This window comes from Somniosus microcephalus, chromosome 12 (assembly GCF_052327205.1).
Source record: "Somniosus microcephalus isolate GS21.2 chromosome 12, FLI_Smic_1.0, whole genome shotgun sequence".
In the NCBI taxonomy this organism is placed as follows: domain Eukaryota; kingdom Metazoa; phylum Chordata; class Chondrichthyes; order Squaliformes; family Somniosidae; genus Somniosus; species Somniosus microcephalus.
The window spans coordinates 172,443,313-172,457,279 of record NC_140998.1 but is presented as its reverse complement, the minus strand read 5'-3'; the positions used below and the strand labels follow the sequence as shown (position 1 = coordinate 172,457,279).

Sequence of the window (13,967 nt, the reverse complement as noted above, 5' to 3'; positions counted from 1 at the left end):
TACAGTGTCAGCCTTGGCTCAGTGGCAGCGCTCTCCCTCTAATGACTCAATACAGTGTCAGCCTTGGCTCAGTGGCAGCGCTCTCCCTCTAATGACTCTACAGTTCCAGCCATATTCAGAACCAGCATCTGAATTTATTTACTGAAGACAGGTGAATGAACCGTCACTCGTGTAACACAGTGCAGCATACATTGCTCTCCTTGGCATACAAAATATTAAAGATGTCACTCGCTTTCTCTCTAAATGCAGACTTTAATCAGAACCTTACTTGCTGTAACTCTGGCCTACCTCCCTTGCTGGGTCAGAAACAAACGCAGAGCCCTTAGGGTTAAATAACACTGAGGGATAGTGACTACACTCCGATCAGGGACTGAGCGACGCTGGAACCTGCCTCATTCTGTGCACCGTACCATTGAGGGATAGTGACAACACTCCGATCAGGGACTGAGCGACGCTGGAACCTGCCTCATTCTGTGCACCGTACCATTGAGGGATAGTGACAACACTCCGATCAGGGACTGAGCGACGCTGGAACCTGCCTCATTCTGTGCACCGTACCATTGAGGGATAGTGACTACACTCCGATCAGGGACTGAGCGACACTGGAACCTGCCTCATTCTGTGCACCGTACCATTGAGGGATAGTGACTACACTCCGATCAGGGACTGAGCGACACTGGAACCTGCCTCATTCTGTGCACCGTACCATTGAGGGATAGTGACTACACTCCGATCAGGGACTGAGCGACACTGGAACCTGCCTCATTCTGTGCACCGTACCATTGAGGGATAGTGACTACACTCCGATCAGGGACTGAGCGACACTGGAACCTGCCTCATTCTGTGCACCGTACCATTGAGGGATAGTGACAACACTCCGATCAGGGACTGAGCGACGCTGGAACCTGTCTCATTCTGTGCACCGTACCATTGAGGGATAGTGACTACACTCCGATCAGGGACTGAGCGACACTGGAACCTGCCTCATTCTGTGCTCCATAGACATTTTAAAAAAGAACAAAATAAACCTGATGAAACTATTGAATCTATTGTTTCTTCTCTCTTGAGTTCTCATCCTGTGTATTTCATTTTCTGACTGCCTATGTTCTTGGGTTGACTCATCCTATCCCCGCGCTGATATTCTCTCTATTTTCCACCTTGGTGACGGTTGGTTTCTCACGGAAACCAGTTTGACATTCCCATTTTTGTTCAGCCAATCAGATGGTATTTTATTAAGTTGGGTGTGATAATGTCATGAGTCTTTCTTTTACACGTGGGAGGTGGAATAACTGGACCATGTTTCCCAGTGGCAGTCTGGGGGCAGGATGCTTGAAACAGATACCTGCCTGCAGCATGAGGCGAGGTGGATAATCAGTTCTGTCCCTGCTAATGGCTCTGCTTCCTTACTTTGTGAAGTAAAACAAGCTGATTACTGAATGGCTATTCTCTCTGTGGAAAATGGCTGACCAAAACAAGCTAGCTTATCTTCATTGCAGATTAAAGTGCTGTTCATTAAGTTCTGTTCATCTGGTTTTTTTTCTGTTACTGAGGGTGAGATTGAACACAGAGGTGTTACTAATTAGGCATAGCCTAAATGAAGCTTTTGCTATTTTCAGCCATTCACCTGTAATGATCAATAGTAATCCAAATTGGGAGCCTGGATGCTGCAGGACCTCTCCCGTCACATCTCGCACCTGGGTTCAAATCCAGCTCAAACTCATGGCATGAAACATTCCCCTCAGCTGGCTGCAAGGGTCGCAGTGAAATGAGCTAAGATACTGCAACATTCTATTAGGCAGTTTGAAACTAGTTCCCATAAACACAAAGAGATCTTATCTCTCTTTCTAACCTGTGCAGTACCTGCCCTGGGAGTGTTTGATGGGACAGTGTAGAGGGAGCTTTACTCAGTATCTAACCCGTGCTGTACCTGCCCTGGGAGTGTTTGATGGGACAGTGTAGAGGGAGCTTTACTCTGTATCTACCCCGTGCTGTACCTGCCCTGGGAGTGATTGATGGGACAGTGTAGAGGGAGCTTTACTCTGTATCTAACCCGTGCTGTACCTGCCCTGGGAGTGTTTGATGGGACAGTGTAGAGGGAGCTTTACTCTGTATCTAACCCGTGCTGTACCTGCCCTGGGAGTGTTTGATGGGACAGTGTAGAGGGAGCTTTACTCTGTATCTAACCCGTGCTGTACCTGCCCTGGGAGTGTTTGATGGGACAGTGTAGAGGGAGCTTTACTCTGTATCTAACCCGTGCTGTACCTGTCCTGGGAGTGTTTGATGGGACAGTGTAGAGGGAGCTTTACTCTGTATCTAACCTGTGCTGTACCTGCCCTGGGAGTGTTTGATGGGACAGCGTAGAGGGAGCTTTACTCTGTATCTAACCTGTGCTGTACCTGCCCTGGGAGTGTTTGATGGGACAGTGTAGAGGGAGCTTTACTCTGTATCTAACCCGTGCTGTACCTGTCCTGGGAGTGTTTGATGGGACAGTGTAGAGGGAGCTTTACTCTGTATCTAACCCGTGCTGTACCTGCCCTGGGAGTGTTTGATGGGACAGTGTAGAGGGAGCTTTACTCTGTATCTAACCTGTGCTGTACCTGCCCTGGGAGTGTTTGATGGGACAGTGTAGAGGGAGCTTTACTCTGTATCTAAACCGTGCTGTACCTGCCCTGGGAGTGTTTGATGGGACAGTGTAGAGGGAGCTTTACTCTGTATCTAACCTGTGCTGTACCTGCCCTGGGAGTGTTTGATGGGACAGTGTAGAGGGAGCTTTACTCTGTATCTAACCTGTGCTGTACCTGTCAAGGGAGTGTTTGATGGGACAGTGTAGAGGGAGCTTTACTCTGTATCTAAACCGTGCTGTACCTGCCCTGGGAGTGTTTGATGGGACAGTGTAGAGGGAGCTTTACTCTGTATCTAACCTGTGCTGTACCTGTCAAGGGAGTGTTTGATGGGACAGTGTAGAGGGAGCTTTACTCTGTATCTAAACCGTGCTGTACCTTCCCTGGGAGTGTTTGATGCGACAATGTAAGGGCAACTTTACTGTGTATCTAACCTGTGCTGTAACTGCCCTGGGAGTGTTTGATGGGGACAGTGTAACTGGAGCTTTACTCTGCATCTAACCCGTACTGTACATGTCCTGGGAGATTTTGATGGGACTATGTAGAGGGACTTCTACTCTGTATCTAAGCCGTGCTGTACCTGCCTTGGGAGTGTTTGATGCAACAGTGTAGAGGGAGCTTTACTCTGCATCTAACCCGTGCTGTACCTGCCTTGGGCGTGTTTGATTTTAGCATTGAATTGCCAGTGCTAACATCCCTCATTTTGGTGAGTGAAATATTCTGAAGAATGAAGAAGGTCTGCAGTTTTATTGTGTTGATGTTTTGGATTGTGTGTGTTGAATGTTCCCGTGTTTTCTCTTTGATCTCCAGGTATTGCAGGAAGTGGCCCTGGGCAGTCGCCCCTCTCTCGGCCGGCCAGCGCCACCACCTTCGGAACGATGAGCACCTCCCCCTTGGGATCCCCTCACAGCCTGTCGAACAGCGTCCCAGGAACACCACAGACCCCGACTGACACTAGCACGCCTTCTCCATCCCCCAGCAAGAAGGCCAGCAGAGGCCTGGTTCAGCCCCCAGCTGTTGGGGGCCGGTAACCACGAACAGTACTGCTGGGTCGGGGGAGGGAGTGGGGAGCGACTGCAGTGAGTGGGCAGGGGAGGGAGGGGCAGTCACAAGACTTTCATGTTTAAGAGTTTAGAGTTTGTTTAAAAGCCTAATAAGTGAAATCATGGAGAAGCCTTTTGCCGCTGAATGACATGTACATAATGTTTACCAGGAGAGCACAGAATCCACGTTTGTTTTTTTTTGAATGTGCTATTTTTTTATAGATGAACTTGTAAATATGTACAAAAAAAGGAAAAAAATCAAACAGAAACTGCTATCTTTTACTAACCCGACAGAGACTGGTGAGAATCCAGCTGAGTGATGAATAGTAATTTTATGGAGAGATTGTATGCGTGTGAATTTTTACTAGTTTCCAGTGCTGAGAGGTAAACATTCTGAAGTCTTGTGTTTTAATTTGCAGAGGTGGAAGCTATTTCCCCTTGAGAACAAAAGCAGCATTCAGCCTCCCGTACTCTCCTCCATGCCTCCTCCTTCCTCATACCACTGTTGCATTTGCATCGGTGACTCCAAGTGCCGCCTACTCAATAGCTTTGCTGTCCCTTGGACCAGCCGGGAGAAGCCTCCGCATGCAAGTCCCGAGCTTGCTGAGTGTTGGCAATCAGTGCACATCGAGGCCTGTGGACTGCAGCGTTTACACTCCCATTGGTGCTGGTTGAAACACCCTGGGAATCAGTTAATGCTGAAGAGGCAAACCCTGACTGTTGAAGTACTCAGCAGGCCTATCAGCCAATGGAAGGGAGAGGGCAGGTGGTCTCTCCTTTCTCTTTCAGATACTGACAGACCCACTGCACATTTCCACCTCTTCCAGTCAAAATACAAAATATGCCGTGTCGCAGCCTGATCGAAAACTTCCAGCACATGTCGCATGGGGTTACTGCTGCGTTACTGCAGCTGTGGGGCAGGAACCAGCACAGCCCAGTCACCACCAACACACACAGATTGCAGGGCAAGGGAAGTGGGGAATTTAACACCCACAGGATCCATTTTGTTTCCCCCCTGTTTCCAGCACAGGTAATAGCAACACACAACCTGCCAACAGCCGGCCACTCCAACCTCTGAAATAAAGGATATAATGATCGAGAAACACTGGACATTAACTGTCCTGCTGTGCCTGAAATGTGAAGAGTTTTTGAGACATTTTAAGGAGACATTCATGAGGTGTTATTCCCAATCTAGTGGCCGGTGCAGTGCTGCTCCCTGACATTCCGACACGCCTCATCATGGACTTGGATTGATTCTTGCAGTTCACCCCATAAGTTCTCAATCTCTCCTGCATGCCATCAAGAGGAGGCGCTGAAAAGAGCCCAGTTGTGTAGACCGCGCTGTCACACTCCACTGTAGCTCCAGTTGTGTACAGACCGCGCTGTCACACTCCACTGTAGCTCCAGTTGTGTACAGACCGTGCTGTCACACTTCACTGTAGCTCCAGTTGTGTACAGACCGCGCTGTCACACTTCACTGTAGCTCCAGTTGTGTACAGACCGCGCTCACACACTTCACTGTAGCTCCAGTTGTGTACAGACCACGCTGTCACACTTCACTGTAGCTCCAGTTGTGTACAGACCGTGCTGTTGAAAGGCTAGCTGTTGTGATGGACCGAGTGACTTCCTGTGATCACTGCTAACTGCACCGGAGCTGTGTCCCTTTTGCAACTTTCTGTATTTTAATTACAGTTTGATATTTAAAAACTCAGCAATCTCATGTTACTAGGCAGAACTTAAACTAAAACACGCTAGTCACTGCACTAGAATGGCGCCACCTGTGCGACTCACCCCTTTCACCCTCTCCCGCCCTTTGTCCCTCTCTCTCGCCCCCATTCTCTCCCGCCCTTTGTCCCTCTCTCTCGCCCCCATTCTCTCCCGCCCTTTGTCCCTCTCTCTCGCCCCCATTCTCTCTCGCCCCCATTCTCTCTCGCCCCCATTCTCTCTCGCCCCCATTCTCTCTCGCCCCCATTCTCTCTCGCCCCCATTCTCTCTCGCCCCCATTCTCTCTCGCGCCCCCCTCTCTCTCGCGCCCCCCTCTCTCTCGCGCCCCCCTCTCTCTCGCGCCCCCCCCTCTCTCTCGCGCCCCCCCTCTCTCTCGCGCCCCCCCTCTCTCTCGCGCCCCCCCTCTCTCTCGCGCCCCCCCTCTCTCTCGCGCCCCCCCTCTCTCTCGCGCCCCCCCTTCTCTCTCGCGCCCCCCCCCCCCCTCTCTCTCGCGCCCCCCCTTCTGCCCAATTCAATCCCAGCCAAGCCTTTCTGTCTGATGGGAGATGTGGAGTACAGAGGCACGGAATTGACTCTCCTGAGGCCTGCCCTCTGTTTAAACATTAAACCAGAACCCTGGGAGGGGCAGCCCACCTCCCATTGAATAGAGCAAAAAGGAGCAAAGGAAGTGGAGAAAATAACTTAGAAATGTGGGGGCTGAATTAAAAAATTTAATGCATTGTAAATGAGAGGAAAGTACACAGTATTTTAAATAGTGAAAAAGGCGAATGTTTTTTTAACAGATTCCGATTTATATCGAGGTTAAAATCCGCTGTTTTGTATCTACAGTTATTGCTGCTCCTCAGTTGAACCCACTGTCCTCTCCCTGTGTTGCCAGCCTTGGTGTTGCCTTTCATCCCTGATTCACCGGCTGGCTAGTTTTTCCATCCAGTGGAATGGATCTGTTGAAAGATTCCATGTATAATTTAGAAGACATCGTTCTGCTTGTATGGGCAGCTCCGTGAAACACTGAACAGCCTTTCACCCCGCCCCTCCAAATACAACAGATCTCCAGTCACTGACTAACCAGCAGAATAAATTCTGACACACAGCAGTGCTACACTTTGCTTATCTAAACCCTGGATCAGAAATGATCCATTGAAGGCGGCTGTTGTTGCCTTTTGAACATCCAGAATGCAGGTGACGGTGTTACACTCGAATCAAGTCCTTCGTAGTCCTGTGCTTGCAGGTTGCATTCCACTTCCAGGCAGTGCTCTTATCCACTGGCTGCACTCACACTCGCACAGGTGTAAGTACCGAGTCTCCACTGTGTGGCGAAGTAGGCACGAGCTGCTCCTCCATGGACATGTACACAGCTTCCCTTTGGCCAAGTATAGAATTGTGCCTGTTGCAGACACTGTGTGTTGGGGTGGGAGGTCTGATCTGGGATCCTCAGGTCCTTCATGTTGCCGCATTCAGCTCCCTGTGGTCCGGGCACACACATTACTATTCGTTTGTATTTTTAAACAGATTGCATGACAGTTTCAGACTCGTTACCCAGTTTGAAATGTTGGACAAGTTGTAAACTCAAACAGAGCTCTGGGGACTTTATTCAGTACTGGGTTCTGCGGAGGCTCAGCTTGTATTCCAGGGAGTGTAATGGGAAAGGTTTGAGGAGGATGCATGGAGAAGTCGTCCCAGGTGGTTAATTGTACAATGTATGCAATACCAGTTCACTGAATCAGTTTCTTCCCCCACCCTCCCCTGACCGTGCGGGCTGATTAACTGATTTATTTTACTGCAACACCATAACTCAACGCAAGCAGTTAATGAAATCAGTCACAATTTGTGTTCAACCTTAGCAAAAATGATTCAGGTACAAACCGTGTCAGAATAAAATCAAAGTGTCTAAAGAACTGCTGGTGGTCATGTTTCTTGGTGTAAGCTTGGTTGTGAAGTAAAGAGCTTTAACAGGTCCTACAGTGTCTCATGTTGGGAACGGAAGCCTGTAACTGGGCTATACAGACCAGAACTGCCCCAGGTTTGATCCTAAGCCAATACTCGGTTAACTGGGCTCAGCCGGGATATCCGGACGGGATGCGACAATTGGGCTGGGTGCGCTGGGCTAAAGCAATCCGTCAGGGTTTCCAACCTGAACCCTGTTTCAGTGACCCTTGCTGGAAAGTGCCTAAAGGTGGGTAAGGACTGAATCTGGCTCAAGGGTGTTGCCCCCACAGTTGAACAGTCTGCCAATACTCATTTTGTAGACTCGCACATCAAAAATGGCCACTTGGCTGAAATAAGAGACGAAGTCTGATTCCTATAGTTCAGTACCTCACCAAAGTCAGGGAGTACAACGTGTGAGAGATGAGGTCAAGTCTACAACAGCTGTATGTAATGAGGGAGGGGACGAGTGTAACAGCTGTATGTAATGTGAGGGAGGGGACGAGTAACAGCTGTATGTAATGTGAGGGAGGGGACGAGTAACAGCTGTATGTAATGAGGGAGGGGACGAGTAACAGCTGTATGTAATGAGGGAGGGGACGAGTAACAGCTGTATGTAATGTGAGGGAGGGGACGAGTATAACAGCTGTATGTAATGTGAGGGAGGGGACGAGTAACAGCTGTATGTAATGTGAGGGAGGGGACGAGTATCAGCTGTATGTAATTGAAGGAGGGGACGAGTAACAGCTGTATGTAATTGAAGGAGGGGACGAGTAACAGCTGTATGTAATGTGAGGGGGGGACGAGTAACAGCTGTATGTAATGTGAGGGAGGGGACGAGTATAACAGCTGTATGTAATGTGAGGGAGGGGACGAGTAACAGCTGTATGTAATGTGAGGGAGGGGACGAGTAACAGCTGTATGTAATGTGAGGGAGGGGACGAGTATAACAGCTGTATGTAATGTGAGGGAGGGGACGAGTAACAGCTGTATGTAATGAGGGAGGGGACGAGTAACAGCTGTATGTAATGTGAGGGAGGGGACGAGTATAACAGCTGTATGTAATGTGAGGGAGGGGACGAGTAACAGCTGTATGTAATGTGAGGGAGGGGACGAGTATAACAGCTGTATGTAATGTGAGGGAGGGGACGAGTAACAGCTGTATGTAATGAGGGAGGGGACGAGTAACAGCTGTATGTAATGTGAGGGAGGGGACGAGTATAACAGCTGTATGTAATGTGAGGGAGGGGACGAGTAACAGCTGTATGTAATGTGAGGGAGGGGACGAGTGTAACAGCTGTGGTAAATACCTGACAGTACAGTGCCATGGCATCTTCCACAATGTTCAGCTGTAATGTGACTGTGTTTGAGGCTGCCTTGCGTAATCTATATTGTGTAACTGATGCTGTGCACTGAATGAAAGGGTTTTTTAAACCAGATCAGCAACCCCTTCATCTCCTGAAGGTGCTGGCTGGCTCTCGCTGGGGTACAGTTCCACAGTCACAATCCCCTGTCCTTTCCCTATCACCCTGTGCCCTCTGAAAGATCTCTTCTCAGTCCCATTCCCCTGCCATCTCCCCACATCCTTTTAAAATTTTCTCTTTCAAATATTTAGCCACTTCTCCTTTAAAAGCTTTATGGATTCTGCTACCCCCACAGATTCCAATCTCATCTTAACCTATGTCCTCCTGAAGTACCTTACAGTCCTATTCAAAGTTAATCACACTCCCTGTTCTGAGACATGCAAATTTCAATATTGTGGCCCCTATATTCAGTGCATGACATTTGTATATATTTTGAGAACAGCAATGATCCCAACACTGACCCCTTGGGGACACCACTGATTACATACCTCCAGTGTGAAAAACATTTAACATAACTTATCCACTACTCTCTCTTTCTGGTCTTTCACCAACTTCCTATCCATGCTGCCACACTCCTTTAATACTGTGCTCCTTCAATTTATCAGCAAGCCTCCTATACAGCATCTTATCCAATGCCTTTACAAAATCTATATACACAAAGAATTGAAATTTGTCACACATGACTTGCCTCATGAAACTGATGTTGGACTGACTGGTCTGTCGTTACCTGGTTTATCCCTCTCCCTTGTTACATAAACATAGAAACATAGAAGATAGGAGCAGGAGTAGGCCATTCGGCCCCTCGAGCCTGCTCCGCCATTCAATGAGATCATGGCTGATCATCCAAATTCAGTACCCTGTTCCTGCCTTCTCTCCATATCCCTTGATCCCTTTAGCCTTAAGAAACATATCCAACTCCTTCTTGAATATATTTAATGAATTGGCCTCTACTGCCTTCTTTGGCAGAGAATTCCACAGGTTCACCATTCTCTGGGTGAAGAAATTCCTCCATCTCTGTCCTAAATGACTTACCCCTTATCCTTAGACTGTGACCCTTGGTTCTGGACTCCCCAACCATCGGGAACATCCTTCCAGCATCTAGTCTGTCTAGTCCTGTTAGAATTTTATAAATTTCGATGAGATCCCCTCTCATTCTTCTAAACTCCAGCGAGTACAAGCTCAATCGACCCAATCTCCTCATACGTCATTCCTGCCATCCCAGATATCAGCCTGGTGAATCTTCGCTGCACTCCTTCCATGGCAAGAACATCCTCAGATAAGGTGACCAAAACTGCACACAATACTCAAGATGTGGTCTCACCAAGGCCTTGTACAACTGCAGCAAGACATCCTTGTTCCTGTACTCAAACCCTCTCGCTACGAAGGCCAACATGCAATTTGCCTTCTTAACCGCCTGCTGCACCTGCATGCTTACTTTCAGCGACTGGTGCACAAGGACACCCAGGTCTCGTTGCACTTCCCCTTCTCCCAATCTATTGCCATTCAGATAATAATCTGCCTTCCTGTTTTTGACACCAAAGTGGATAACCTCGCATTTATCCACATTATATTGCATCTGCCATGCTTCTGCCCAATCACCCAACCTGTCCAAATCATACTGGAGTTTCTCGGCATCCTCCTCACAGCACACACGCCCACCCAGCTTTGTGTCATCTGCAATCCTCATCACGGCGATCCTCCAGTCCTATGGCACAACTTCTATATCCAAGGATATTGAATGGCTGTTGGCAGAGCTTCTGCGATTTCCTCTCTGACTTCCCTCAGGATCTAGGATGCAAACCATCAGGGCCCAGTGCCTTTTCCATTGAGTTTCACCAGGTTTTATCAGTATCCTTTCCTGATCTATAATTATTGTATCCAACTGATTCACCTCCTCCTCTTGTACTCTTTCATTCCTCTATATACAGTTGTTCCACACTCCCCATAGAAAACCATTTAGAATCTCCACCATCCCTTCATCCTCCATAACATGATTTCCTTTTTCATCTCTAATTGGCCCTACCTTTCTTTAACATTGTTACTCTTTGTGTTTACTATTGCCCTTTGTTACTGGTCGGTCTTTCTGCATACCCCTTCTTAGACTTTCTAATCTCTTCCCAGCTATATTCTGCCTGATTTCTTTGTTATTAGCCTTAGATTGGGTATGTGCCTCGTAGCCCCATTCTAGCTCTAATTTCTCTCCTGAACTCCATCTTTTGCTGCACTCCCTTTACTTTCTGTGGGAACATGTCTAGTCTGCATCCTAATTATTATGTCCGTGTATAATTGAGACACAGACTGCAGCAGTTGATTATAACAAGTCTTTACTGAATGGAGACAACCTGGAAACTGAAACTACAGAAGCCTGCTAGGGCCTTTTATACAGGGGTGGTCGCTGCCGGTACTGCAGTCTGAGACCAGTTATTCCCTTAAAGGTACATACACAACAATTCCTCCCCTTTTAGATAAACAGTACATAACATTCATTTAACAACTAAATAATAACTAATTACAATTACGGTTGCTAGATACATTGGTTGAAGTTAAGCAATTATAAGTTCAGTCTTTGAGGAGGCTTCTTGATTCTGTCTGGATAACGCCTCTTTGGGATATCAGGTTCTTCTGGCAAGGTTGAGTCGGGATCAATGTCGTTGTTTGGTTCGTCTGCTTCCAATATCACCGATTCTGCAGTAGATGCAATTGGTACTTCGGTTTCATCGCCAGGTGTATCAGATCGTGGTGTGGAGTTGATGTTTTCCAGTGACTCTAGAATCTGGTCAGCATGGCATCTTACAATGCTCTCTCCAACATCCACGGTATACATTAGAGGTCCTTGCCGTGGACAGATCATTCCTGGCTGCCATTTCTCTGTGCGGTAGTCCCGGGCCAAAACTGGTTGACCTATCTTAAAACTCCTGGTCGGCCTTTCATTCATATTCTGAAACTGCCTGTTCTCCACATCTCTTCTGACGTTTGGCTTAACCAAATCCAAGCGGCATCGTAGTCTTCGATTGAAGAACATCATGGCTGGAGTTTGGTTGGTAACCGCATGTGTCGCATTCCGGTAGGCAAACAAGAAGTTATCCACCTTGTGTTGTAGGGGTATATCTTCATTACACATTGCCTTGATAGCCTTCTTGAATGTTTGAACAAACCTCTCGGCCAATCCATTAGTGGCTGGATGATATGGGGCGGATGTGTAATGCTTAACACCATTGTTCTTTAAGAACCTCCGGAACTCTTCAGACACAAACTGTGGTCCATTGTCAGAGCAAATCTGTTCAGGCAGCCCATTCCTGGCGAATATGGTTCGTAAGACTGTGATAGTTTTTTCTGTGGTGGTTGAGGACATTTTTATTACCTCTTTGGTGTCAGCTAAGATTGTTGACAATCGTCCAGGAGTGACGTCGTCATCCTTTTCACTGGCCACCGTCAGTGCCTGAATGGAGTGCCAGTCTAAACTTATCTTTCTGATCCATTCACGTCCCAATAACAGTGGTCCACCATCTTGCAGAATGTTGAGATACAATTTCCGTATTTTCTTGCCGTTGTATTCGACAGGCACCCTTATTTTTCCTCTGGGGTATACTTTTTGCCCCGTATACATCCTCACGACAATGGATGTCTCTCTCAAGGGTATGTGTGAGAATAGCCGCTCGTAGTCTCGTCGATTCATGACGGTTAGAGCTGATCCTGTATCCAATTCCATTTTGACTTGGGACCCTGCTATCGTGAGGGTGACCCAAATGGTTCGGTGATCCTCTTTTGCGATTATGTTGTGAAGTTTGAGACAGCTTAGTCTCTTGTTCCCGGATTCACTATCGCTCATCTGGTCTTCGGAACTACTGTCCGTCATCTTTTGTACTTTCCTGTACGGTTCCTTAGTAGCCTTTTTGTTGTCGTTGGTCTTCTTCCCAGACCTGCAAACTCGTGCAATGAGTCCCATCTTTCCGCATTGCCTGCATATTTTGTCCTTGGACCAGCAGTCCTTCTGGTCATGGTTTATTCTGCTGCAACGATAACATTTTGCAAATCCCCGTGTCATTTTGTGGGTGCCGTATTCCTGTGGCTTTTGCTGTATTTCCGCAGCTCCCCTTGCTGCTGCTTCGTACGATACTGCCACGCTGAAAGCCTTATCTAGCGTCAGCTCTTTCTCTGAGAGTAACCTCTTCTGGGTTCCTTCACTCAGGAGTCCACAGACAAATTTGTCCCGTAAGGTATCTGCCAGTCCTGCTCCGAACTGGCAGTGCTTTGATCGCTTGCGTAGTTCTGTAAGGTAATCAGCATTGCTCTCATTTTTATGCTGATTTCTCCTGTGGAATTTAAATCTTTCTGCTATCAGCAGCAGTGTAGGATTTAGGTGTTCCTGTAGGATAGCAACAATTTCGTTAAAACTCTTCGCCTTCGGTTTGGCTGGAGTAATCAGGTCCCGCAATAGACCGTACGTTCTTGCGCCCATTAAATTTAGCAATACTGATGCCTTTTTCTCATCGGTTATTTCGTTTGCCTCGCAATATACCTTGACTCTTTCCACATACGTGGTCCAGTCTTCTATTGCATTATCGAAGGCAGTGATATCGCCAGTCTTTGGCATCTTGAAAATCTAAGATGGCGCCTCCCGCGCTTTCCCGCCGCTGCTGCCAATGCTGTTCTCCGCGGTATTTTTATTTTCCTATCGCGCTTCAATATTTGCTCCGTTAATTGAAGAACTGTTCCCGTCATGGAGCGGACCCTCTGGGACACTTCCCTCCCTCTTCTTAGGTCCGAACGCTGCCTGGCTGCGAAGCACCGGCCGCACCCTGTGTGCTCCACCCTCTCTCTCTCTGCTTCCCAACTTGCTGCCCGGCCCCGTTGCAGAGCCACCCGATCGAGCTCTAGCCCGCCGCAGCCCAGGAAGGATCAGTGCACTGCCACCAGCCCGATTAGCTGGGAAACCACAGACTGGAGAACCAAGCCTAGCTCTCGACAGTCTCTCCTGCACTTTTCAATTCGATGATTTGGAGGGCGGTTGCCCACGGTCGACGCCCGTTTCTCGAGTTTCTTTGGATTATTTTTTTTTTCTTCTGGCTTCGACCTTCAATAACGTCGTCTGAGGTGCTGCCGAGTTGCAGGTAAGTTCGTTTCTTACTCGTCGCCAGTATTATGTCCGTGTATAATTGAGACACGGACCGCAGGAGTTGATTATAACAAGTCTTTACTGAATGGAGACAACCTGGAAACTGAAACTACAGAAGCCTGCTAGGGCCTTTTATACAGGGGTGGTCACTGCCGGTACTGCAGTCTGAGACCAG

At 48.0% G+C, this 13,967-nt stretch overlaps 1 protein-coding gene across 1 annotated transcript in view; it reads left to right on the top strand.

Annotated features, from left to right (window-relative positions):
• LOC147109723 (chromatin-remodeling ATPase INO80-like) overlaps positions 1 to 7,284 on the top strand; it is a 45,398-nt gene extending 38,114 nt beyond the window's left edge. The window contains exon 10 of the mRNA XM_086003841.1: positions 3,432 to 7,284. Coding sequence (XP_085859967.1) covers positions 3,432 to 3,652 — 221 coding nt within the window. The 3' untranslated portion in view covers positions 3,653 to 7,284. The remainder of the gene's footprint in view (positions 1 to 3,431) is intronic.
• Positions 7,285 to 13,967: the final 6,683 nt, after the last annotated feature.